This window comes from Callionymus lyra, chromosome 9 (assembly GCF_982586985.1).
Source record: "Callionymus lyra chromosome 9, fCalLyr1.hap1.1, whole genome shotgun sequence".
Classification (NCBI taxonomy): Eukaryota; Metazoa; Chordata; class Actinopteri; order Syngnathiformes; family Callionymidae; genus Callionymus; species Callionymus lyra.
Window position 1 is genome coordinate 1,428,594 of NC_141826.1, and position 27,018 is coordinate 1,455,611.

General features: G+C 39.1%; 2 protein-coding genes across 6 annotated transcripts in view; both read right to left on the minus strand.

The window, feature by feature from the left end:
* Positions 1-343: 343 nt before the first annotated feature.
* On the minus strand, positions 344-5,880 carry apool (apolipoprotein O like). Of its 2 annotated transcripts, none has more exons than XM_087798970.1 (10): positions 5,801-5,880; positions 5,099-5,197; positions 4,904-5,029; positions 4,403-4,457; positions 3,601-3,699; positions 2,892-2,983; positions 2,726-2,836; positions 2,073-2,295; positions 1,813-1,959; positions 344-678 (listed from the first exon to the last, which is right to left on the minus strand). In XM_087798970.1, exons 1-10 carry the CDS (start codon positions 5,810-5,812, stop codon positions 590-592), a joined length of 1,053 nt encoding a protein of 350 aa, XP_087655096.1. In that variant the 5' UTR covers positions 5,813-5,880; the 3' UTR covers positions 344-589. The 2 variants fall into 2 exon arrangements, with proteins under 2 accessions (XP_087655096.1, XP_087655097.1); XM_087798971.1 differs by lacking the exon at positions 5,801-5,880 and adding an exon at positions 5,770-5,789.
* Positions 5,881-6,533: 653 nt separating this feature from the next.
* Positions 6,534-27,018, minus strand: part of LOC148071405 (connector enhancer of kinase suppressor of ras 2) — a 63,074-nt gene continuing 42,589 nt past the window's right edge. Inside the window, exons 10-24 of one of the 4 annotated variants that reach the window (XM_087798962.1) lie at positions 22,344-22,471; positions 22,049-22,260; positions 20,888-20,971; positions 20,078-20,286; positions 17,839-17,876; positions 17,713-17,755; positions 16,545-16,593; positions 15,898-16,070; positions 14,789-14,862; positions 14,599-14,670; positions 11,797-11,867; positions 11,630-11,730; positions 9,991-10,741; positions 8,931-9,193; positions 6,534-8,869 (exon numbers count right to left, since the gene is read on the minus strand). In XM_087798962.1, the coding sequence (XP_087655088.1) occupies positions 8,660-8,869; positions 8,931-9,193; positions 9,991-10,741; positions 11,630-11,730; positions 11,797-11,867; positions 14,599-14,670; positions 14,789-14,862; positions 15,898-16,070; positions 16,545-16,593; positions 17,713-17,755; positions 17,839-17,876; positions 20,078-20,286; positions 20,888-20,971; positions 22,049-22,260; positions 22,344-22,471 (2,478 nt within the window). In that variant the 3' untranslated portion in view covers positions 6,534-8,659. Of the gene's footprint in view, positions 8,870-8,930; positions 9,194-9,990; positions 10,742-11,629; positions 11,731-11,796; positions 11,868-14,598; positions 14,671-14,788; positions 14,863-15,897; positions 16,071-16,544; positions 16,594-17,712; positions 17,759-17,838; positions 17,877-20,077; positions 20,287-20,887; positions 20,972-22,048; positions 22,261-22,343; positions 22,472-27,018 lie in introns of all 4 variants that reach the window. The other 3 variants (XM_087798964.1, XM_087798961.1, XM_087798963.1) reach the window with 3 other exon arrangements.

Consider the following 27,018-nt stretch of genomic DNA (forward strand, 5'->3'; position numbering starts at 1 on the left):
ATCATAGATTTTGATTTCTGGATTTTTCTTTTTAGATTATCTCTCACACAGTGGATATGCACCTACCATGAACATTTCAGACCCCTCCATGATTTCTAAGTGGGAGAACTTGCAAAATAGCAGGGTGTTCAAATACTTATTTTCTTCACTGTATACTTCTTCCTATACAGCTTTAAACTAGTGTCAGGAGCAAATTTTATGTTTTGAAACATTAAATAAAATTGAATTGACATGCTTTAAAAATACAGTCATGCTTCAAATCTTATCTTCGGTTTACTGATAACTTCAGACGATCAGTAATGTTGGAACCATCAGTCAATTAAACAAACACAACAACAATCACTCACATAAAAATAAATGTTTATTTCAGCTCTTAATGGTAAAGAAAACCACCACATTTGAACTTCACACTTTCATCTGCATGGCTACATGACATAATGCTCGTATGAACATACAAGAACTGATCAGAATAAATTTAAGCTCTGAGAATCAGCTGTTGCTTGGTGACCTGGGGTTTCTTTTCCATTACAATCGTGACTTCTTGACGTGTATTTAGAGGTTGGTGCAGCACTGTGGGAGCTGTGGGCGCTCAGCTGCGGGTGCTGTACAGGTCTTTGTCATCAGGATTGGACTGGCCGAAGTCCATGAGAGCAGGGTCTGGTTTGAAACCAGTGTCACCTATAGTGCAGCAAGAGAAGTGCAATACAATTAATTTTTCTCTCTCGCTAAATTCACGATGAAAACAATCTTGGGCAAAGGTTACGTTTATTATTTGATTTGTCTTTTTCATGTGGGTAAATCTTAAATATAGTAAAACAAAAATAAACTTGGAAAAAAAACGTTTATATATTATCTCTACATGTTTGTTAAATGCATATAAAAATGAAAAGATAAGAAAACTTAATCTTAGTTTAATGATATCATGGCATAACAACGATCAGGATTTTGGATCATATTAAGGTCGATTCTCATTCTGTCAACAGTCCTGTTTTTGAGGAATTAAAGACTTCCTCTTACTTCTTATTTCATTAAAATATTTGTATAAAATGTGTTTTTTTTTTTAGACTTAATGTTTAATTCTTGTGAAGTTATATGTTGATTTGTGACACGTGACGAAAAGAGTCAATGGCTGTAAAACTGCTACGGAGTAACACACAACATTAATAAAGAAGGCCTAACCTTTTGAAACTTTTTGGAACTTCCTGTGAGTTTTTGATTGTGTAATAAAATTAAAAAAACTTAACTAGATTTTTCAAAACTATAATCAGTGCACAGGTGTTTTTAGCTATAGTAGGACTTATGGCAGTTCCTGAAATAAATGTTGCTCTGTACAGTCTTGAGTGGAACTTTGGAATAACACAGTCGAGCAGACCTTTTTAATTCAAATATAAAATCACAGTTCAACTCTTTTTTTTTTTATAAACACTTGCCAAATGTTTACCAATACTGCCCTCCCTCCTCACAGTCGCACTACCTCTCTACTAACTTATCGTTATAGCTGTGTGAATGTATGCATTTGTTTGACAGCCATTATGGATTAATGTCCTGAGAAGCCCACATCACTGTTGTCATATCTGCAGGTGAACCTGCTCTGTGTTTGGGAGGTCAGACTGCATAAGTCCTTGGTGTCACCATACGAGGGCAAAGATGAATTTTATAGATAGGTTTAACATTCGAGGGGTCATTTGTGTCCTGCTGATGGCAACATGGTCATCAATGAAGAGTTAAAACAGACAGATTGGTTGCTGGTTAATGGCTTTGTTTGATCTTTTCTTTGGCATTTGAAACTCATATTGTGGAAACAATGAATACCTTCTAGCTGCTTGAGGGTCAGGGGTTCAGCTAGAGCCACCTCCCCTGTTTCTGGATCGAAGTTTATCATTGCTTCATCTGAACTCAATGAGCAACTTTCACCTGTGACTTCCACGCCAGCACAACTGCTCTCTGTTTTAGCTGCAGCTGGATGTGCAGAAGGCAATGCAGAGAAGACAGAAGAATAATTATTAATATGCTGCGAATGTGATCGACACTATGCAGAGGAGCTGAAAACAAGAAGACTGTCTCATTAATACCTGGCAATGCATCTGTAGGGGTCTGGTCAGGTGACACAGCCAATGAAGCCTCCTCTGTGACTGGGATAATGAGCTCAGGGGAGGCTGGGGGAAGATCAGATGCTTCTTTTTGGAAGATTTTTGTGCACTGCGTGGGTTCTTCTAAGGTAGTGCTGAGCTCTGAGGTGTGATGAGAGGCAGACTGAGCCTCCTCAACCACAGCAGTATTTGGCACTTCTGATGGCTTAAGCAATCATTTGAGTCAACACAGATGATTAACACAGTTAGGGTTAGACATATATATATATATATACACATAATTTAATTGTAAAAGTTAACATACAGTACCTTCAAGATGTATTGTTTATATTGTTAGTTTAAACTTCTATATTTGCGATGCTGCTCTAGTACAATATGATATGGGTGGGTGTAGCCCAGGTAACAAGGGGGAAAAGTTGTGTGGGCGGAACTTCCCCCTAAAGATGGCTCTAATCAAGAAACAACTAACACAAATACAATATACAAGTCCAACACTATTCCCAATACAGTATAGGTGTACACAAACGTAATAAATATGAATACGCATGAGCTGTTTCAAACTATTGTTGAGTCACCAAAAAGCTGTTTTACTCCTGCACATGGATGTATCAGGACAAAATGTTTATGAACTGTACCTGTCGTGCCTCAGTCTCTGTTGGTCCAGGCGTAGCAGGCTTGGGGGTGAACAGCGAAGAAATTGTCGAGCTGCTCCACTGACCAGCAGCGTACACCGTCTTGCCCGTTATCTTGAAGTACAAAAAGTAAAATAAGAGGAATTGTTACTGGATACATGGAACTTACCTTGCAAACAGCTACTGCTTGGGTTGGGTAGCACACGGTTGCTCCTGCACTCATCAGGCCAAGAGGAAGTGTTAACCTCTTAAGGCGAGAACCTGGAATGGAGTATTATTCAACAATGAAAATAAAAATATGCACCAGCAAATGATATTATTCTCCCACACTTTTTTTTCATGGCGTCAGAGTAAAAGTAGAATTGTACTTATTTTAACCATTTTTAATGATCTCAAAACAGTTTTTTGTTAGGATGTATTGTCCTTCGAAACAAATACATTATATAAAATGTATTTAGAGTAAAACTATACACTTTCAACACATCATGCCTGTAAAAATTCCTACACATTCTGGCCAACACCACCTCAAACAACAGACTTCTAAAGATTACCCAACAAGATACAACATAATCACTAGGAGAAGATGCTCCTGGGTTCACCATGTCCTTAGGATAGTAACCAAAGCTATCCCAAGAGGCAAAAGAACCAAAGGAGGCTTAAAACGACGAAGCACTATACAGAAGGAACTACATCAACCCCACAAGAGTTGGGGAACAATCGGGAAGATGGCCAAAGACAGACAGAAATGTAGAGACTTTGTTGCTGAGCCAAAAAAATAATTTATTAGACTAAATAAACAAGAAATACCAACAAGTACAGAAAGTACGGGGCTATGGTCTTTAAAGGTTTGATGTGTGCAACACTGTTCATACACTTACCATTTCGTGCCAAGAACATTCCAAGAAGGCCAGCCATAGTTATGGTACCAAACCTTGGAGGGAAACCAGGGGGAGGGTCTTTTAAGTAGTAGTACACATCTAGGAGACAGACAGAAAAATGTAAGCTTCAGCACTAAACTTGAAAGATATTTTTTAAGTGATAGTTCACCCAAAATTTTAACTTCACTCATTTTCTCTCTTCTACTCACCCTTATGTTGACTAAGGGTTGGAATTGTTTTCAAAGTAATCTATTGCCGTTTTGAGTTTTAGGCAAAAGTGTATGTCCATGTCAATAAAGCAACCAAGAGCCCCATCCATATATCTCCTTACTGCTCATATGTAATGTCCTTCTTGTATTGAAGCCTCAACGAGAAGAATTGCTCCGGAAAAAATGTAACAAGTCTATATATTTCGCTTGTTTGTGGCAGAAGTTTAAATAATAACATCGCTAGAAACCGGAACTCCAGAAGTACTGCGGGTAATATCGAAAGCACTTCTAGTGTAGACAGTAGACAGTTTGCGCTCTGAAAGCTGTCGCATTATTTACTTTTTGGAGGAAGTTCATCCCTGGGCGACAGTTGCTTCATTAAAATGAATGTACCTGGTCTCGAAAAGCGCTATATAAATAAATATTACTTACTTACATTATTGTCTATAACTCTTAAATGGAACAGGAAAGGAACTCTGATAATATAATAATCCCAACCCTTAGTCGACGTGAGGGCGAGTAGAAAATGAGTGAAGTTTGAATTGTGGGTGTACCCTCACTTTAAATACAAATTTTGCTTTAAAAAGACTCACCCAGTCCAGTGTAGTACAGATTTACACTCCCTTCCTTCAGAGACACATATGCCCCCTACAGATAAAACCGAACAAGTGATCAGAAAGCTACTTTTAACATTTATTAAGAATCACCTGTTTTTAAACACCTGCTCTTTTCACACTAGAGTTTACTGCCTCTTGTCATAATTCCTGTTTGATTTCTGAATATGCTGCAAACCCACACTTTACAGTCACACTATTCATTAAGTTTGTATCATATTTGTTAACCACAAGAAAAGAGGCCACAAGGCCTTCAACAGATATTAGTGTGAAAGGGCTGCACAATATTTTGTGTTTATAGTTTGGTCTAAGACAGGATATTTAAGTACATTTTTCTCTCAGCCAAAGGTGTGACCCCATCAGAGGTTAACTTAAATTAAGCTGTGGTGCAAAATAGTGAGTTATCTCAAGACACTTGACAATTCAAATAGATTCCTCAGAAACTGATAAAAAAAATCGTATTCACAATAACGGTGTCACCTTCACTGCCTGAACAACAGGCACGACTCCCCGTCTTGCTGTGGTTATGCTGTTCTCAATAACACCGTGCTGCTCTGACGCTCCATGAGTCTGAGTAGACTGTAGCAGTGGTGTGTAGACGTTCAGCTGTGGACACAGCACACAAACATGATTTTAACACTGTCTTCCATATATGCAGGAGATCACAACAGGCACCTGTTCTCGGGTTGACTGCAGGTTGGTCTGTTGTTCACGGACAGTATAAACTCTGACGGAGGCTATACCAAACACAGTTGGGACAGCCAACATTGCCACCTGCAAAAAAAAGAGATGAATATGATCACTTTAGTCATTTTTAGCTCACTCTGGACCTCAGTTGATTTGGAGGCTGCAACAATATAAACCAAACTCAAGGTAGACTTCGGAATGTAAAAAAGATCAGTCTTGATGTAATTACGTTAGTCAATAAGGTAATGGTGTATTAAAACGAAACATTTAAATGGGTGTATTTTGCAACTTGCTGCTTGATTGTTTTCTACTCGAATCTTATTCATTTTAACGCACGCGTCACTGACATTCGAGAACAACAACAAGCAAAGTGTATGTATGCAGAATTCGTCGTTTACCTATTACAAGATACATGCTACAATTATTGAAAGCCAAATAACAGCCGTAACAAAATGTGCTTGAACAGAGCAGTATATATTCTACTATTATCCTGGGCATGAGTCAGGACTGTTCAGAATGTTAATACTTTCAGTCTGTACGAGCATTTACTTCATTAGGCTTGTTGACAGCATGACACAGTACCAGGCAAATGTTTAAAAGAAATATCGTTGTCGTAGTAGATGCTTTTTTTGTTGTAAAACAGGAGTCTACAAACATACATTTTAAGGACTATATTGTGTTTGAAATCACCTTGGCCGCCATGATAGCGCTCCTCCTACTCCTCTTCTTCTTCTTCTTCTGCCGCGTCTGTCGGTTGCGTCATTGCTACAGTCCGATACTGTCACCCTATGGCATTTTCTGGTATTGCAACGCAAGGATTTATAAAAGGAAAAGTGTCAGTCCTCGTAAAACTGAATAACAACTTAAAAAAAAATAATAATAATTAAATGCCTTGTTATTTATTATCTGCTGTTTATTGTTGTGTTTTTCCCCACATCTATTCTTTAACCATAAGGTTATCTCATGGTCAGGGTGTCCCGAAGGCCCGGAAATAAACAATCAAATATAATTTTTTCATTCCTTCAACTTGACCCAAAAGCAACACAAGGGATAAAACAATTATATTTGTTTTCAGGCCTTCGGCTCATGATGACCCTGAAAAAACACAACGCTAAGCTGGTAATTAATCGATAGCTTAATATCATACCTCATCTCTCATTCAAATCTTAGGCCAACATTGTAAGACAGACAAACAGAAGGAAAACTTTAAGACACTTCAAATCATTAAAAATAAACCAGACATAGCTCATAGTGCAGATGATTCCGTTTATTGAAGTCAAAGATTAACAACTTAGGTATACAATATATACCATATATATATATATATATATATATATATATATATATATATATATATATATATATATATATATATATATATTAGAGCGCAACCTGCCCCTATATATAAAACCAAAAGCTGACTTGTATATCATTTAATCTTTTTTCAATATTATCTTTAGTCCGTTTAATGTACAGATTAACAGTAGGCTAATATTATCCTTGAAAAAGAGCAATATGTTCCTTTTTTATGTCGCAGTGCAACTTACATCCTTCACACCTTTTCAATGTACTATGAGGTTTACACCCCTGAAAGAACACACAGTGGAATCTCTCTTAATCGTCCAGTTTGGGTTGGTCTTCACATGTACTGTTTGAGAGGGGAGAGCACAGTTAGAGCCTTCATATGAGGTCTTAAACTGTGTCCATATGTTTGCTTAGTGTGTAAGGAGACTCTTTGTTTCAGTCCAGTGTTGCCAAAGAGAGGGTTGGGAGGCACAGGGAAAGTGCTTGCATCGTTTTATTTCTTTTTTTGTGGTGCTTTCAAATTAATCTTTCAGAAAAAATAGGCGCTCTTTATCTCTGGGTTATGTTTTAGCCATTTCACAAGATACTTAAAGAATAAAACCTGAATCTGCACTCTGAAAATATGAAGAATAAATACAGATAGTGCTGGATGCAGCAGCTGCTACACGTGTCTCTGAGTCTTAGACACAAGTGGGAATCTGTGAGTCCTTGGCCTGATGTTTCATAAACGCAACAGACCAGTGAATGTTAAGGTGTACACATATGCATGAATGGTCAGAATAGCACTTCCTTTCGATTCCTCATTGAAAATGTTGAATAACAACTGACTGGATGCTGAAGGAGGCTCTGCACTTGAACATGCCGAGCAGCAAAACATCTCCTCAGCTGGTGTTACAGTATGTGTCTTTAAACATTTGATAGTGAAAACAAAGAATTATTCAACAGTGCGGGTGCATGTTTCATGCGCTACAAGTCTAATCTTGCAATTGTGAGAGGAAGATCAAATGAAAGTATAACAAAATGACCCGCAACATACCCTGTCCACGCATGTCCTTAACTCATGCAACACTTGACCACCACGCACGCGGTGGTCAAATCAACAACGGTAAAACTGTTGCTGGGGTGAAAGGTCGGCTGTTGTTTCTTCCCCTGCATCTGAGGGGAAGAGGGGGGGGGACACTGCAAAACCTTGGCATAGTTTACATTACACTTTACATTATATCTATGACACAAAACCTAAATAGATTTTTTCATATATATATTCTTCTATGTTTAAATATATTTGTAGACTGTACACAAATCTTTAGAAAATGAGACGGCAAATGCTTTTACCTGATATTTTGAACAGCAATGGTTAAGAGGCTGATGAGACAGACTCTGTGATGCAGCCAATGACATATATAGAAAGTGCATTCTTTGTTGTGAGTAACCCATTTAAAAAAAGAACTTTAGCTCTTGCATTCACTAAAAATTAATAATAATAAAATTTACACCCACACAGACACATACGCTCTGTCTTCCCTCCGCTACTTCTAGAGGCATATCACAGTGGTAGTGGAACGCAAACAATTTTACATTAGTATACACCACAGTATGCACATATACACAAGTCTGTTATGACTAGAAAGAGAGAAGGACACCAAATTAAATGAATAGAGTGCAAACAGAGCTGTTGAATGGATCAGAGGAACGTCTTTCTGGAGGTATTCACAGTTTGAAATCACGCCAGCCAGCAACACTTGCAGTTGGTCTTTCATATTTTCTGGGTGAAGCAGAAGAGCTTATGAATCAGCACTTCTCAGCAATGAAGACATTAAACTCCTCCCCATCAGATCAGTTTAAATAGCATTGAGGTCCCTGGAAACCGATGAAAGACAAGATAAAAAAGAGACAACGGGAGAAAGGGGGAGGACTGGTGGCTCTGGGTGAAAAGTTTGTCAGTACAAAAGTACAGTGCTGTGGTGAAAAGGATTCTCCTCTGTATTGCTGCTACATAGCTCCCCCTGAACCCCAAAACAACTGGAAAATATAGCAAAAATGACACGTTAAAACTTATCTTGTTTCCACAAGCATGTGGCATTAATGTTGAGTTCCACAGACAAAGGAAGAATAATGCTTTCTGTTCAGGCATGCAATAGGCACCCAGTGGGGTCCTCGGGATTATCAAAAGTTCATACACGCAAATGGTTCTCTCCAAAGATATTTACACATCTTACAATTTGAGTGTGTTATGAAAAGCCTGTGTCACACGTGTGTTTCGATGAAAGAGTGTGTGTGAGTCATGTGGGGAGCAGCCAGTGGGGACAGATCTTCCTGGCCGTTGGTGCCCGGGCTGAGCTGGCAGATGTCTGAGTAGAGCTCACTGTGCCACTGCTTCCACTCTCTGAAGGTTTGGGAGCACAAACTGGGGTCCTCCAGCAGGGCACAGATCACCGACAGCTCTGACTCTTTGGCCTGCAGCACACAAAAAGTCAGGGGAACAGTGACTAGAACAAGCAGCTTATCTCAACATTACCTTCAAGGTACTGCGGAGTGCTCGGACTCTGTGGAGCCTGTCATTGAGCAGGGGGTCCCTGGCTCTTTGAGTAAAACAACGCCGGAGCTCTTGCCTGCCACAGGGTCTGGGATCTCCCAGGGCTGTCACGTTAGCTTGCTCAAGGGTCCTGTACAGCTGCTCCAGTCCGTCTAAAGTCTCCGGCTCCCGGCCCTCGGACACGCGCCGCTCCCTGCCTTCCGACACTCTTCTCTCTCTGCTCTCAACTCTCAGCTCCCTCAGGTCTGTAATTAAAACAGCTTTTTGATTTCCCTGAGCAGTAACAATTTTAGAGAAAGCTAGAACCGGGTTGGATCAAGTGAAAACTGCTCTGTGCTGGTTATTTTGGTTGGAAGATTCCTGCACACTAGTTCTGTGTAAGATTTGCAGCTCTCAAAATATATTCCTGCACAGCTCTTGGATGTTGAACTGAAAACAAAAAACTTTTCATGTAAATATACCTGAAGTGAAAGAACAAACAATGAAACTAGAAATAATTCTACTGATGTTGCAAATGCTGTTTGAGTGACTCAGACAAAAACACTGGATATTGGATGAGTCAAAAAGGGCAGAAGAGTAGTTTTAATGCCCCAAGTATGTTTTAAATCCTCTGTCATTCATGAAATGAAAGACATTTATGTGACAATATATTTGCTAAAGCACATCAGCGATGTAGCATACGGTTTTTATGTTTTTAAAAACAAAAAGAAACTCTGCTTTCCTTACTTACAATTTGTATTTTGTACTTTATTAGTCATTTATGTGTCAATTAATGCAAAACTGACAATTTCAGGTTAGTTAAGGTTATATTTTTCCTACATTCAATTACATCAGTTCAATACAAGCGGCTTCCTTCCTTTTTTATTTACCTTTCTGCTACATTACCGTAATATAATTAACTTATTTTTTTCCACATATTAAGATTCTCATGATTCATTTCTTGTTTTTTGATTTGATTGGCTTCTCACAACATTACTAGTATACACCTTACATTGGCCTAGGAAATTCAATTTCCCACTCTAAATTTAAAAAAAAGTCTTACCCTCTTCTCCTTCTTGGATGTCTGCAACCTGCCCCTCTGTCTCTTCATCCTCACTCCTCTCCTCCATATGAGGTGAGGTGTGGAGCAGTTTTCCTGGCATGGGGTCTCTGTTTCTGGGCAGACTCTGACTGCGCTGTTTGTGTGAGCGTCTGTGAGTGTGGCTGTGAGTGTACGGGCCTCGCTCCAAAGGGAAGGGCCCATCCCGCTCCCTGTCCCGCTCTGCAGCGTGATGTCTCCTCACAGGCAGTGTGGCCTGTCTGCGTCTCTCTGGCGACATACCCTGTCTGCCCAGACCATAAAGACCCATCTCTCCAGACATGCCCCCCATCAGACCCCCATAATCACTCTCCCCAGGAGCTGTCTGAAGAAAGTGCAGCCCTGCGCTGGTGAGAGGAGTTTCAATAAGGTCCTGCCAGGAGCGTCGTTCACGATGGGATGAGCGGCATCCAGAGGAATGGGTGCTGGTGCTGCCGGTTCCTGTCCCCATGCCAATGCCTTCTCCCCGCTGGTCTTCTGCTGAGGAGTGGGAGTGCGTCGACTCGCTCGAGAAATGTCGTCCATGCTTGGGCTCTGGGAAGGGGCTAGAAGAATTGACCTGGAGAGGGAGAGGGGACGTGGAAGAGACCATCTGTGGAGGAATGGGGGAAGTGGAGGCACTCATTGATAAAGGACGTGGGGATGGAGTGGAGCGCATGAGGCTCATGGAGCTGACGGAGCGAGGTAGCTGGTCATAACTGTGCAGGAAGTTAGTCTGAGGGTTAGATGCAGTGGGTGAGGTGGTTAATAAGTATGGAGAGGGGCGAGCAGGGCGGAGCAGAGAGGTGGGCAAAAAAGGTGGAAACAAAAACACAGATGTACGTTGCAAAACAAGGAAGACAAAAATAAAGGAGAGAGAAGAGACAGACGGAGTGAGAGAGAAGACAGAAAGAAGTATAAAAGAGCAAAGCATGAGAGCAAAGAAGCAATGAGATGAAGGATATAACTAGCACTGTCTGAACTGAGAAAACTACATTTCAATGTTTAATTAGTTTAGCCTTAACCTCAAATATTCACCAGGAATAATTCATCAGGTGACATATTGAATATAAAATCTAGCAAAGTTTAATATAATTCTATTATGGTATGATGTGAACTGAATGAGAGGTTAAAAGATGTAAATACTTGTTTAAATCTTTAATGCAAATAAGTTATTATATAGCTAAATCATTAATAGAAAAATATTATAATTTCATTACAATGTTATTGTTTTTAAAATAATATTAATTAACAATGAATATTCAAAGTAAAATACATTGTGTGCCGAGCTATTTAATACATCGGTAATAGTAATTATATTAATTGGTTTCGAAAAAAACAAAAAGTGAAAAGTAACATCCATCTCGTTTTCCTAAAAAAATTCAGTGAGCTAACTGTAAATGTTTGTCGTCATCTAGTGGTCGAGTATGGAACATGCGCTGGCAGGAGAACAAAGTTATGGTCTTGGCTGTTAACTGAGTCAGATCCATATGCACTTTGATGTTTTATTAATAGCCAGAACTCTGGTCTTCATAGCTCTAAGAACTAGTGGGCTTTTAAGAAAAGAGTAACCTCTTCGTATGAAACACTGAGAGGGAAGGTGATACTGAGAGTGTTTACTCACTGATGGCGTGCGGTGATAGGTATCGCAGAGTGAAGCTGGGCCCTCCTGCTTGAGTGTCATTGAGCCGTCAACCTCGTCCTGATCACTCTCGCTCCAGTAGTCTGTTGGGGAAGAGTGTAAGGCTCCAAACTATAGGGCCTAGTATTGGGAAGAATAATCTGACTAACCTTCATCAAGACGGGGCACTTTGTCATCAGGGGTGTAGCCTATAGCAGCTAAACCTAGTCGGTTCATCCACCTATAACAGCAAAAAAGGAGAGGAAATGTGATAAACTGCTTAAATAGTTGCCCACCTATCTTGACCATACTCTAAATATAAGCTATAAATGTCATCGCACGTCAAAATTCATCTTTTTTATTGTTAAACACTATTTAAAAGTGAGTTCAACCAAATTTCACTAATTTTCTACTCACCCTCATGTCGAAGAAGTGTTTGGATTATTTTTAGAGTAAACTTGTCCTTTTTTAGTATTATACAAAAGGCCAGCCTAAATTTTGTGCATGCGGACTGACACTTGCAATGTGTTTGCAATGTTTCAATGAGGAGCATACATCAGGCAGAAGCTGAGCAACTACAAACAAACTTAAAATATACACATTCGACTTATTTAGTTATTTCGGTTTTTTCGGAAAAATACCTTGTGTCAAGGCTTCAATACAAGATGTACTGTCGAACAGGATGGAGGTTTTAGGATCTTATTAAGTGTCTTTTTGGACAAAGATGAAGGCAAACAGAACTGAGCTCCAGTCGCAGTTACAATGGAAAAACATTATTGCCTATAACTCTCCAGCCCACTCTAACAATAAGAGGAATTGTTCACATTAGCCACCTCTGCTATGTGTTGGTGGTACATCCCATTCATGTTTTTTCTCCTTCCATGATGGTTCCTCCCATGTCAATTCCCATTGTCTGAGGATTTCACCTAACACTCATGGGGAAATCTTCCTGATGTAGTCTTGGAGCTTAGAAGTTTCACATTTAATGTTATATTGACTTACTCTCGGCTCCCTTCTTTGCCCTTCAAGTATAGTCTCTGAAAACTGGACTTACAGTGGAGCTCCTCAGAGTCGGTATTAGTAGCCAGTCATTTGGTTATTAGGCTGAGGGGGTTCAGAACACCAGTGGTGACAGGCCGTCCCCTTGATATTTGCAACAGACAACCGAAACTTATGCAATGACTCGGAATTGGTCTCAACGGTTGTGTTTTATTGCCTCATTTAATTCCCAGTGGAGACCCCTTGAGTTGTGTTGCCCTTGTATGGCTTCAGACATTCCAGCATCCACGTAGGTGGCTGTTTGGTGATGAATCTAGGCAGTGCACAAGTTGGTCTAATTGGTTCTGCATCTTCTGTCAACCAACAGTTGGTGTTTTGCCTCCATTTTTATCAATTCCCGTCTGTGTCGCTGTCATGTGTCTACTTATCTGAGCTGCAATGATGTCCGATCATGTCCAGGCCTGTTGCTGTCTGGTTCTTCAAACCTGAGACAATATTTTTAAAAACCTGCTACAGTGGTGGTCATGGCACCTTGTTCAGGAAGATTGGTCTGGTCTGCTCTTAAACCACTGTGCTTGGTTGTAATGTTAGAAAGTAAGTAACTAACTAAGTAAATTATATTTGTAGAGCGCTTTCCAGACCAGAGTCACCAAGTGTGATGCTTTTCCATCTGTAGCCGTTGCAAAGAAGGTTGTTTTTTTTCACCTAAGACACTTAAATGAATACGATAAATTGCTCTGGAAAACATGTCTCACTGTTTTCTGCAGCAAAAACCTATTGGAAGATTGTTGCCTCTAGCTGTTTAACTTCAGCATTGTTTGTTTGTGTTGTTCAAATCTTTCAGTAAATTACCAGAGGGCCACATATTAAACACCACCTGGCAGAAATATAACCCTGGGCCTCTGCTTAAGCAGGAAATGCATAAAAACACTGGCTGAATAATTAATTGAACATCTCCTGATAATGGAGATGTGTCTGACTCAATGGATTTGACCAGAAATAAGCAGCATGATAATGAAATAGATAGATGATCATTTTCAGTCCTACAGACTTTGGAAAAGTCTCAGATGACAGTCACTTCCTGTTCCCATCAGTCTGTCTCCCCGACTCCAAAGCAGGAATCAGCTTCATCTTGTTCCCCACAGCGTATTGTCCCCTCATAAAAGCAGCACAATCTGTTTTGCAAATGTGTGAAATTCACATCATAGGAAGTTATGCTTCCCATCAAATCCCAGGATGAAACTTAAAACAATGTCTATTTAAATGAGGATGCAGCCAAAAGAGCCAGGCATGACACAGAGCTGAAATTTTGTCTACTGAAAAACTCTTAATTAAGCCTCACATTTGTGCAATGTTCAATGATAAATCCCAGCTCATTTGAAGCACTTAGCTATGAAGAATGGAAGCCAAATTTGATTCTTAGGGAAAATTTTAGGAAACAAAAGTGAACACTCTCTTTCTGGTACATCACCAGTTAAATGACTAGAATCTTATGTTTACAAATGCAGTCAACTCACATTGCAGAGACAGCAACAAAGACTGTTTATATTATGTATTATGTTTCAGTTTTTTGTTTGTTATCAGTCCAAATAGCGACTTATTTACACAAACATACACCCGTTAAATGTAGCTGATTATTTGTTCTACCCTAGGTAACTGATGAGAGGTGTGGATAATAAGAGCTTATCAAATATCACCGTGCTATCTGTCACACAAGCATAAACGTGACCCGCACACACATACACACACAGGCAGTGCTCTAGATTTGAACACGGGCAAGGTCATCCTTTATTCATCCACAGTGTGTGTTGGTGGTATGTCGCCTTGAGTAAACTTGGTTTACTCAGTTAAAATATTCATGAGCAGACATGTGATGTCCACAATGAGACTGTGGTCTATGTAATGACAAACAGACTTCCGTGACCACACACACATATAGACACACACACATACACACACAAAGACGCACTGACCTGTTCATTTCCTCTAGACAATCTGTTGCGAAGAAGAAGCTCTTGATCTTGGGGTGACAGGCTTTGAAGGCGCTTCATGTCAATCAGACAGAAATGGAAAAGCATGTGTTTTTTGTTGAATATATATTTTTTGTGTTTGAGGGCAAACGTAATGGATGAATAATTTGGGCAACATGTGACCAGCACTCACAATTTCCGCCTGCACTCTATGGCTCGGTCTATTCTGAACTCGGGCAGGCTGATAAAGCCCTCAGCTTTCTCATCCTGCAGGCAGACACAGATGGAGAGATGTGCTATATAATCAACACACGAGAGAGAAGTCACAATGATAGACACCTAATGCTCCGTAGTTGTTGAGCTTTTGAATATGCAATCACACAGTATATTTTCTGATGTGCAATAAAGATTTACAAAAATAAGCTGTACATTCTAGGGCAACTAATGTGAAAACCCAACTCTACTGGCTCACATGTTTCAAATGTTTAAGTCTTCCTCTCCAAGATGCAGCATGTCTCTCATCATGACCACTAATGTATGACTCTATCAATTTCTTCCCCGTCTATAATATTGGCAAACGAAGGGGTTACTTGAGCGGAGGCGTGAGGCGTAATAATGGGCTTGACTTCTCCTTTACCCACTGCTATCTTGCCCCGCTTGTTTATACAACAAGTTACTTGGAGGTGTATACTCCTGGAATCTGTGACAAACCGTGATGCTTCAACAAATCACAGCTGAGAAGTTTTTGTTATGGTAAACAAGACCTAATCTTAAGAAAAACTAAGTGGAACTTTCAGTGGGAGGGGCTTATCTAATGTAAATATTTCAATGAAAAGAAAGTTTTGTGCAATCAGACACATAGTGATGAGTAGAATAGAGGTCAAACATCTATTTAAGACACAATTAAATCAACACAGTAGTTGCCCTTTAAAAATGGATATTTTTTATTTTATTTTTTCACTTTTGCAAATCTATCTACTGTAAAGATTATTTTTTTTGTGCAATGCATATTAGACCAAAGTCATGAGGGTAGAACAATAAGGATTAAAAATAAATGTTGTAGTAATTAAGCATGAACATTTATGACCTATTATCATTACAATATGTACAATTCATGTAATAGAATCAAAATGGAATCAAACTAAATGTATTTCTAGAAGTAGTTGATTGACAATAAAAATCATATTTTATTATCTTATCTATTAATTATTTTTTATTTTTATAAACAGGATATCATGATCCACTAACTAATATTGGTGATTCATATTTAAGGACAAACAGATCCGTCTTACAAGCACTTACGTTCTGATTGGTGTACCAGTAAAGGCATGACTCTTTCAGGATGAACCAGTACTTCCGCCATTTCTGTGTGAAGTAGCCTTTTGCATCCTTTTTCTTCCAAAGCCAGCCCTCACAGTCACCATGACCCAAGTCCTTACAAGAGATTCTCCTCCTACTGGCACTTGTTAGTGATCCTGTGAGATAAACAGTATAATTTATGACAACAGGCCTTAAGTTTGGACACACCTAAGGGATTTATCTGAAGTTTCTGCAATTTTCCAGTCTGCTTGACCTTCGTTTCGTAAAGTAATGATGGTCACTGGTTTCTCTTAAAATAGCTGATTGGTTCTTATCATAATATGAATTCTAACATGTCGGCTGTGTTTCAACCTGACTTTGGCACAACAAACCTGATGGCCCCAAATCCATTAAAAAGTTCAGTAGAATTCCTCAAAAGCTAAAAGACTCTATACATCTTTTTATTTATTCTGTGGATAAATATGTTTATTTGTTTTATTGTACCACAATGCACAGCTTAACAAATTTAAAAATGTTTATCTTTCTTTTCCAACTCAATATCATCTTAATTGTGATTTTTAAGGATCTTTCAAACAAACTGAAGTCCAAAATGGTGTGTTACATGAGAGGAAGTGAGATAAGTTTCTTACCTTTACTCCGTTTTTTGGTTTTCGTTCTTAAAGAAGTGTAATGAAAAGACTGCGAAAGAAACAGAATAGTTAAAGTGAACACAATAAACAAATAGATATCAACATTTTTTCTTTGAAATAGGATGTTAAAGAGGGTCATATATGATCTTAAAACATCTTGTCAGCTGTGTTTATTTATGGAGATTATTCCCTGTATATGTTTATGAAGGACGATAAATTACTTTTGTATAAATAAATGTATAATGTATAAATAAATGTATAAATATGTTACAAAATGTATAAATACGTTACAAAATGTATAAATGTATAAATAAATGTTTGGATAAATATCAATATGTCAAAATGTCGAAATAAATAAATTACTTCTGATTATTTTTTGTCAAAGAATAGAGCTATTTTACATATAAATACACATTTTCTCATTTTTACATTTTGTAATTTTGACATTTCGTTGTCCGTATGCAAATTAAGTGGACAGATCGAACATCAGTCAAAGGCAGTGATTGGTTACAGCCTTGGATAAAATACCTCTTTCTTGAGGGCATCACACGTTCATCACATGTTTACCCTAGTTTTAAGTCTTATCCAAAGTTAGACACTTTGGATAATCCTGGGAAGATGGACTGTGTCCATGCTATTGCTAATGTATTTATAGATTTATTTATAGATTTATTTATATATAAGTCATTTATCGTCCTTCATATGTGTTGAGCAGAAAGCTATGATGACATTATAACTCAACTCTAATACATAAAGCTATTTTTCAATCAATTTAAACAACAACAAACAAAGTGAACTTCTTAAAAACAGAAATAAGGTATCCAAGATTTAAAATGAATATTATTGTATATAAATATGTGTCTTATGTATCTCAATCCTTTGTTTCCTGTGGCTTCTGGTGATTAAATGAGCAAAGACAATGCCAAACTTGCCTCCAAGCTGTTAACAGTAATTATACTCATGAATAAAATGTGTTCGCAGACTAGTGAGCTGAGTCATTGTTTGTTACATTTCACGTAGCTAATGAGCCCCCTGTATCACACTGACCTAAATATGAATTGTTCTATTAAAATAGAATTGTGGCTAATTGTTCAGCACAGTAACTATTTTGTATTGCTAATCATTTATTAGATGAAAAGTGACGACACCGCTGCAGGGATTCTCTCACCTTCCTCATGGAAGCTGCCCCTGAGCTCCCCGAACCCGAGTACCTGCTGCACATGAGATTTGTTGTCATCATGAACAATTTTTCCTTTTTATTTTCCTGATACAAAAGCAGTCTTTGGAAACCTACCCGTCTGCTGTGTCTGCCCGCAATGTGTCTGCTCCTCGCTTGAATGGAAAATAAATTAGGTTATTACAGTTACACAATGCTGTTGTAGTCTGCTCTTTTTATAGTAATTCTATGTAACCCATATCTTTCATTTTGGGGTCTCCCGTGAGCACTTGAAAATAAAGGAAAGTCAAGAAAGTATCAAAAATGAATTTTAAAGGATGAAAACCGCATGTTCAATGTCATGATATAAATCTACACGTTGTGTTGTCATTGTCACGTCAAGTCCAGAAATCACACTTAAAAAAAGCATTTAAAATAAATAAACAATTTAATAACATATTTATTCAAAGTTGTCTTTCTTAAAGTTTCATATTTGATATACTGTATCTTAACTTATTAATTGTTAAGTACTGTTAACTAAATTGGGACTTCAGGGATCAGACAATTTGTAAGTAGTGTCAGAGGCCGGTGGGCAGAAAAACTAATAACAAAAGGGAATGAACTGAATGATGAATCTGTTGTGAGACAGTCGTAAAAAACCAGAACCCCTGCTTATCCTCCTATCTGCACCTACATGAGGACTTGGAAGTGATGTAAAAAGACAAAAGGGGGAAAAGTTTACCAGCATATTTAGTTGGAAAGAAAACACTTGGAAGATTCTGGATCAGATGGAGGGCTTAGATATTCTATTCTGGCTATACTTCTTGATCCTTCAATCAGAGGTGGCTATAGCAGATGAGAAAGTTTAGAAGTAGCCTTTAGCAAACAGTAGTTTGCTTTTGAAGGGGAATTGAAAACAGAAACCCTGAATGCTTCTTAGAAAAAAAAAGGTATAGTATGAGTCATCGCTGTGCGAGCAAAGAAAGATAGGGGACTGTGCAAGGGGGGCACTGCTAATCTGTACGCATGCTGTGTGTCTGTGCTGTGTAGTCTCACTTGTAATTGTCCAGGCTGATGCTGAGTCACCCACCTACAACAATGTGTGTGTTTGTGTGCGCATCACGACGTGACTCCTATTTAGAACTTGGCGCCTCTGTAGAGATGAGCACATTTGTCTGAGTAGTCGTGAGACATCTACCGTGCATACAGATGCAGTCTGGTGTTCTGCTGAATAATTGTGTGCGCAATTAAACGCAAGCGGAACATTAATGGATGGGCGTGACTGTCCCTGTCGTTCTTATAATCCATGTTACTGTCAGCTTTTTAACTGCACAGATCAACCTTTTTTGTTATCCGTTTCCTCTGTACCTGATGTTCCCCAACACAGAATTGACTTATAACACATGAACACAATGTAACCGACCTGGCAAATCACAGGCTGTTCCTCTATCAATGTTAGTAACCATGTTTAAGGTGTGACATTAACAATCATGAAGTCTGCTGACCACCAGTCAGTCAACGTCATTTCAATGACCAGGATTATGTTACTTTACTCATTACTTTTTTCTTTCTTATAATCCATTTACTTAATCACCTTTTTGGTAAAAACCCACTTCAGAAGATATGGACATTTTAGACAAAAATTATACTACTGGTATTTAGGGTCTGTGCCTATAAATCATAAAATGAAATAGCCTTTAATCTTTTAATTTTCTTATACTTAAAGTCGCATCTGAATCCAAATGGAATTAGTGTAAGTAAGGGGTCCGGGACCCACAGATCCACATCCCCCTTGATGTGTCCCCGGCAGTTTAGAGAGTACAGTACACATTTAAAGAAGTAAAATATATGTGAGCTAATTAAAACATTATACAGTATATAAATGTTACTTTTTGAACCACTTTTTGACTACAGTTAGTTCCTTTGACATTTAAATTATTTCTGATAGAAAAAACAAAATTTTTTACCTTCAATATTCTTGAAGAGAAATATTTTCCATCCAGCATTATTTGTGATTAAAGCACTTCGTTTTGACTTTAATGTTTAGTTTAATGTTGTACAGTCATGACTCATGCAGTCAAATACCAATGGTGCTTTAAATACGTAATAAAGTTAAAACAACAATACTTAAATTACAATTAAAGTGAAGAGGTAAAATACAACTAAATGCAACTTTTGACCTAATAATTACGTGAAATGTTTCCAACCCGAGTATTTCTTTTGATTGCGCTAATTCTCAAACTTAGTAATGATTCATAAAACGTTGATTTTGGCTTTTTTAAGCCCCGCCTCTCGGGCTTCAGCTGTATCTGGACTGCCAGGGAAAGTTATGTCATTGTGTGAAGACATTGTAACAGCAGTACTGCAGTACACTCACAGGTAAAGGCTCGGGCGGCTGGTCTAGACGTAGGGTGGAGGACAGCATGGACGGACTGATGGGAAAGCTCGGGCTGCCGGGATTGCGGCTCTTGCGGCGAGAACGCCGCGTGGAATCCCGTCGGCTCTCTCTCCCAAGACCTTCGGGCTCCTCCTCGATCACAAGGATCTTATCGTCGCTGAGGTATCGCAGCAGGGAGTTGTCCGAATCTGCTGACAGACAAGAGAATTCCGTTGTTAAAGGACAGTGAGGAAGGACCACATGAAAAGCGGTGGAGATAGATATTATTGTGGAGGAATCCAAAGCCAAAATAGATGAAAACAGCATTCCAGATAAAACAAAAAAACAAAATGGCTGACAGCTGTATTAACTGTTATGGATCCGGCTGCAGGGGACTCCTAGTTTGTTTATTATCCACTAACATATATGTGGAAATTCAGAGCTTAAGAAGGACAGCAAAGGAGAAATAGGGCGAGAAATCAGACCACATATAGTGCTTTAATGTTATTCATAGAGTTTCCGATGGCAGACTCCAAGACGCTCAGTTGAATACAGATGAAGTCCAGCTGCAAAACGATTGCCTGGGTCAAAGAGATACCCTCTAATTTCTAGGGAGCTTGTATAAATGCAATTTTCTTGCATTTTTGCTCATTTGTCACAGATAAGGATACACACCTGGAAGATATGTATCCCCACACGACCAAAACACCATGTCTGACCAGGAGATGAGCTGAAATGTGTGGCGTATGAAGCATAGCCCAATTTCTAATGTGCACCCTTGTCCGTCTCAACATGGTTGCGTGTGTGTACCTCGGCTCCCTCTCTTGCCCATGCTGGGTTCCTTGGCCTCCTTCCAGTTATATTCGGGTGGCATGGAAACTGGTCTGTGGTCACCTGGAACGACCAATTTTGCAATCAGAGAGTCGGGAGGAGAGGTGAGAAAACTTGAGAGGTGGACAGGTCAGAGGGAGTCAAGGTGTTTGTGTACTAGTGTGGGGGACAAACGGCTGTAATGGTAAGATTTAGTAAGGGATACTTTTTGTATCTACTACTTTTTTGAAAGATCATCACATTCTAAGGTAGATCACTAAATTCTTATGTACAGGCAGCTTGCTGTTTGCGCTGTTTACTGTCAACAGTATTTCAAATTCCAAAAATACCAAATTATAATATATATAATATTATAAATTATATAGATGAAGTCACCATAACAGTTTAAATCAGAGGCTGAGGGGCCAAATACTGCTTGCCATTTCCAAACAGTCTTCAGGAGCTTGAAAATGAATTCTCTTTTGGATTTTCTTTTACTTTTTTTAACCATTGTATTAGCTCAGGGTGAAGGTGACCTAAAGGCCCGAAAATGTATGTTTGAGGTATTACTTGTGTTGTCTCTGAGTCAATGTGAAATACCTCCACCACTGCATATGTATTAATTGAAGCCAGGGAGGTTGTTCACCTTGACCCAGAGGCAACACATGGGATACCTCAAACACATTGTTTTTTAGGTCTTTGGGTCACTTTGAGATAACACAAGGGTTAGAGCAGCACAACGAAAAAACAATTTAACATTTCTAGCTTCCGCTATTTTACAACTGATTGTTGTCAAGCCCCTTTCTCTAGTTAATAGTTCAACACTTTTTTTTAAATGATTTCTAGCAATTTATATGAAAATATCTTTATGTATGTATATAAAAAAAATCAAATGTAAAAGAAAGCTAGGATGCAGTGAGGATATTGTTTGTCGTGTGATATTATGTTCTTCCACGCAGTCCCTTGAGTGATGGGTAAACGTACTCTTGACCACCTTCTGGGTTGTTGGTGGTTAGGAGCATCTGGACTGTAATTAATTGTGTCTGCACCAAATGGAGGCGGAGCAATGACATGCACACAGAACATCAAGCTGATGATGACAACAATGGCAACATTCAACAGACTATGCTCGACTGCTCCTCTCACACAGTCAGGTTTTACCGTGAGTTGGGGTCTTGTCTCGCCTCCGTACACCCGTGTTCCGACCCCTGTCATAGTCATGCCCCGGTGGTCCATCTCCTTCCAACAGCGAGAAGAACTGGCCGCTGTCCTGGTCCAGGTAGTAGCTGACGGCCTCTGAGCCTTTGGAACCAGACTGAGAGCTCATGCTGTAGCGGTTGATGTCGTCACATGACATCAGACCCATTTCCTCCCTAGAGAGTGGATAGTAGGACACATAAAGGCATCTGCAGCTGAATCTGAACCTATATGTGATATATGTATTAACATATCCAACCTGGTGCTGTAAAGTCCAGAGACTGGCGACAGGATGTAGACGTCTTGCATGCTCTGAGCATCCATTTTGGACATTCCTAAGGTTCCACCAGGGGTCGGGGAGGTGCTGGTGGGACTTGTTGGGACTGGCTGCGTGGGAAAAAAGAGATAGTTCAGAATTACTTCTACTGTATTCCTCTAAGCCATGTTACCTTCCGTTAATAATTCATTGACAAGAGAGGAACTAAATGTCACATTCTTAGCATAGAAAGTCAAGAAGTTTAAATAGTACTAATATATTAGTTATTATTTCTTTATATTTCCATAATGATTGTTCGATGTTAAGCAGTCTCAAGAGAATTCTCTAGCTATTGCTATAATAATGCTCTTCACTGCGTAACGTTGTCTGGACAACCAGCCTTGAGAGCCTCACATGACCCCTAACTGCTTTGCAGTTGTAGTCCAAGGACAGTGTTTTGAAGAACTGAGTGAGTACATGTGGTTTGTGACAATGGTGCAACAGAGGTTGCACTTTATTCCAGTTACAGTGTTATGACACTGGGAGTGTCAGTCTTCTGTATAATTCCTTTTACTGCAGGGTTCTTCAACCTTAAAGATTAGCAGTAGTTAAAGCAACCGTCATAGTCCTAGAAGTTATAGAAACATAAACTGTAGCAGTAGTGACAGTGGTAGTAGTTGTTGTTTTTGTAGTACAACTAGAAGCACTTGTAGCAGTATTATTCCTATTAATAGGGCTACTAAAATGACCAGTAATATCATTAGTAAGGGAATTATTGAATTTCTAAGATAGGATGTGTGTGATGCAAGTAGTCATAGTAGAAATAGTATTAATAGTCACAGTAACTGTAGTGTTACCAGAACTATTAGTAGCAATATAGTTATAGTAAGTGTTGTAATCACTTGTGGTCGGAGTCGCAGCAGTTGTATAAGCATTAGCGGTAGTCGTAGCATTGATATTTTTAATGGTTCAGAAAACGTTTATTGCCGTTGTTGTAAACAACACACATTATTTTATTTTTTTCATGGTGATGACAGTACAAATATAACCAATTAAATTATGAAATAATATAAATAATGATAAATATTGCATTATTGTGACATCTCTCAAGTCTCTAGCCTAAAGGGAGCAGTTTGAACAGGGGGTGAGAAGAGTCAGCTATACGATCCTGCCTGCACAACTAAATGTCCTGGTGAGGTACAGTTCCTGCAGGTTCCTGGTGGTGGAGGTGATGAACTCAACAATAGCCATGTAGAACTGGACCAGCATTGTCCGTGGGAGGTTTAATTTCCTCAAATGACACAGTAGGTACATCTGGTTCTGAACACCCTTCACGATGAGACCAATGTTCTTCTCCAACTTCAGGTCTCCAGTGAAGAAGATACCCGACTGACACCAACTGATGGTGAGGGTTGGGGGGAGTGGAAGCAGACATTATATTTAAAGTGTGTGTCATATTATCCATCAGCAGCAGCACAAGCTCTTGTGTAGAATGATATTTCAAAAAGTCGCGCCACTGTCATTACCATGCTCTGAGTGCTGCATCCTCATTCTTGTAGGGAACAAATACGTTTTTGCAGAGCTTCAACGGCCAGGAGTCTTCTGCTTTGGATTTTCTACTTGTGCACTTAGTCATCATTTAATGTTTCAGCTTCTGCCAAATTTCCCTGTTTCTTTATTCTGTCATTCTGTTTCAAGTCACTTCACACACACACACACACACACACACGCACACGCAAGCGCACACGCACACGCACACGCACACGCACACGCACACGCACACGCACACACACACACGCACACACACACACACACACACACACTCACACGCACAGGCACACACACACACACACACACACACACCCCCACACACACACACACACACACACACACACACACACACTCCTGCATGTATGTTCCCATGACAACCATTATCTCATCCCCACTACTCTCCTCTATTCTTCTTCTCTTGGAGGGGGAAGCCAGTGTTGTCTTTTACGCCAGCATGATTCAAGGATGTTACCACAAAGTGCTCCACATTTAAAAGGCTGCACATTTGTTCTTTGCTGGAACATTCAGGGTGACAAACATGCAGCCGGTGCCAAGAGGAGTTTATTTAGATTTATCAAGAAAGGAGAGTAATAGATAGATTATAATGACCTCATTTTCACCACTTACTCGGCAAAGCTTTAATCTGATGTTCTTTTCTTTCCACACTTCAGGATAAAAGCAAATGTGATGGTGAGAGATGACAATGTAACTAGAAAGCTGCACTGGTGAATTAAGTCATTAAGTGATTACAGCCCAGCGTGGAAAAGGTTGGGGAAGGAGGAGGTTGGGCCGAGTGGTCGTGAGTAAGGGGAGATGGGACTGGCACAGCAGGACAAATTTCAGTCTGTAAAAACACCACTTTAACCAATTTAGCTTTTAACACCCACAAGTTATCACATACTTATTGCAAGATAATACATGTCCCTGTGCTTAACACTCAATATGATTAAAAAATATGTCACTTTGATATCTTAGGCTGTTGCATCTGGTGATATCTAGCAGCTAATGATTTGAACAACCACAACTTTGACCATTGATCATTGAAGTAAATTGTTTGCAACTGAGGTGTCTGGGATTTTAAGAAATATATGGGGTTTTTTTTCAAGTTTTATTTTACCTTAAAAAGTAAAACTTCTTACAGTTTAGTCAGAGTTGTCACATCCAATCACAACTTCAAATGCAGTACATTATGAGAATGGTAGTGTAGGTTGAGATGATTATTACTTCCATGGTTCAAGAGTTGCGTTGGTTGACTGCTTAATTGTTGATTTGTTTGTATTGTATTTATTGAATAATTGTATCGAATAATTCAAATGTTTAAAAATATTTGACATAGTTTGATGTTCTAAATACAGTAAAAAAAAGAAGTTAAAAAGACAATATTTGATATTTTTTCATTTTTAGCCAATATAATATTAAAATGTTCAACTAATAGTGCCATGATGACAAAACCAAATCAAATTGATGGCACCACCTACTGACCTCTCAACAACATGACACGGATAAATTAAGCTTCATTGGCCCATCTGTAGTAGAAGCACTGGTGCGTCAATTTGGGTATTCTCCAGTTCATGTGTCAACTTTGTTTCAAAAAGCTTGCATTTGATCTCACCTTCAACCTGTTGTTTATGAGCATTTGAGGAATATGACGCCCTAAACAGGTTTAAAGATAATGGCGGAATATTATATTGAAGAAATACACAAAAGGCAATTTAACATTGAGTAGTCTGAAACTTTGATGGAGCCCTTGTGTCAAAAATAAGCAGCACACAATATGGTTGTATGTTCTGGGTCTGCCCCAGGGCCTCCTTCCAATTTCACAAACTCGAATACAGTATCAAATATTACTTCATTCAGTATCCTCTGACTATATGCTGCAACATAATGTGCATCCATATTTCTTATATAATAGCAACCAGGAATGTTTTGTTTGGCTACAACTGCTGAGGATTACATGTATACAAATCCACAACAGAAGATCCATTACTCAGCAGAATAAGCAAGGTCCAGGCAGGCTTTGAGGCTTAGATGGTACAATAATATGCAGAGATAAATTGTTTCCGTTGCAGATTAAATTCTAATCCCGCTGATTATTTGCGACATTGCTAAAATTTCACAGCGATTCATCCTCCGAAAAGCGGGAGTGCGCATGTGTCCGTGTGTTCGTTCTTCTCAAAGTGCGAGTACAGTGTGTGTCCAAAGTCTTGCTCACGGAGTGCAATGACCCACTTCCTTTGCTTCCCAGAGGAGCAACGACGCTGATAACAGTGGGCACGTGTGCGCAAACAACAAAGCAACACACTTTTCTGACACATACAGATTGGCCAAGCAGGCACACTGGCCCGCTTTGAGCCACACATGCGCAAGCACACATGCACACACAAACTCACAGCCTGTTCGGTAGCAGTATATTTGAGATTCAGTGAATTATCTCCTGTATTTTGTGTTAATCAGCTCTTGTTCAGCAGCCAGTGAAGCTGCCAGTAGCTGCAGATGAATAATGAAGAGATGAAGTCTTACTACAAGAGAACAAATTTAAACAAATTATTTCTTATCTTCTTTCAAGGTTATTCTCTGTTTCAGCGGACCATCGGACTAGAACACCTGGGGCTTGTGGGACCTTACCACAGTCCTCTGCTCATCTACTCAACAAATGTAGCTACTCTCTAATGACCTACAAGGCATGAAGGTGGAAATAAGTTGAACTGATGAGTAGTGTTGCTAATGTAGAGAAAAAAAACATGTAGGAAGCTACTGTTTTTTTAAAGCAATAATTTAAAGAATTTAAAGAATGAAAATATTCAGCCTCCCTACAGTATTTATTGTATAAATTAATTTATATTTCAAATCACAAGTTGGAGACATATTAAGCATGATAAGACGAAAGAGATAAGGAAACCTATACCCCTACTCTCATCTACGGTCACAAACTTTGTGAGCCAAAGAAAGATCACTGAAACAAGCTGGTAAGAGTTTTGTCAGCAGCAAGCTCAATCATCCGCTAGGGACTCAAACTAGAACCTGTGCATGTACAGAACGCATCAAAAGAAGCCATTTATGGTGAGGTTTTTTTTAGGGTGAATCCTAAATGCCTCAGGAGGTGTAACAGGCATGTCTAACAAGTTGG

Bases quoted from the DNA above. Each gene is read 5' to 3' on its own strand.
- apool (XM_087798970.1), bottom strand. The intron at 5,030-5,098 runs GTGCCTGTTGTG...CTGTGTCCACAG, and splicing joins TGCAGTCAACCCGAGAACAG to CTGAACGTCTACACACCACT. The intron at 2,837-2,891 runs GTAAGTTCCATG...TTGTACTTCAAG, and splicing joins AAGCAGTAGCTGTTTGCAAG to ATAACGGGCAAGACGGTGTA.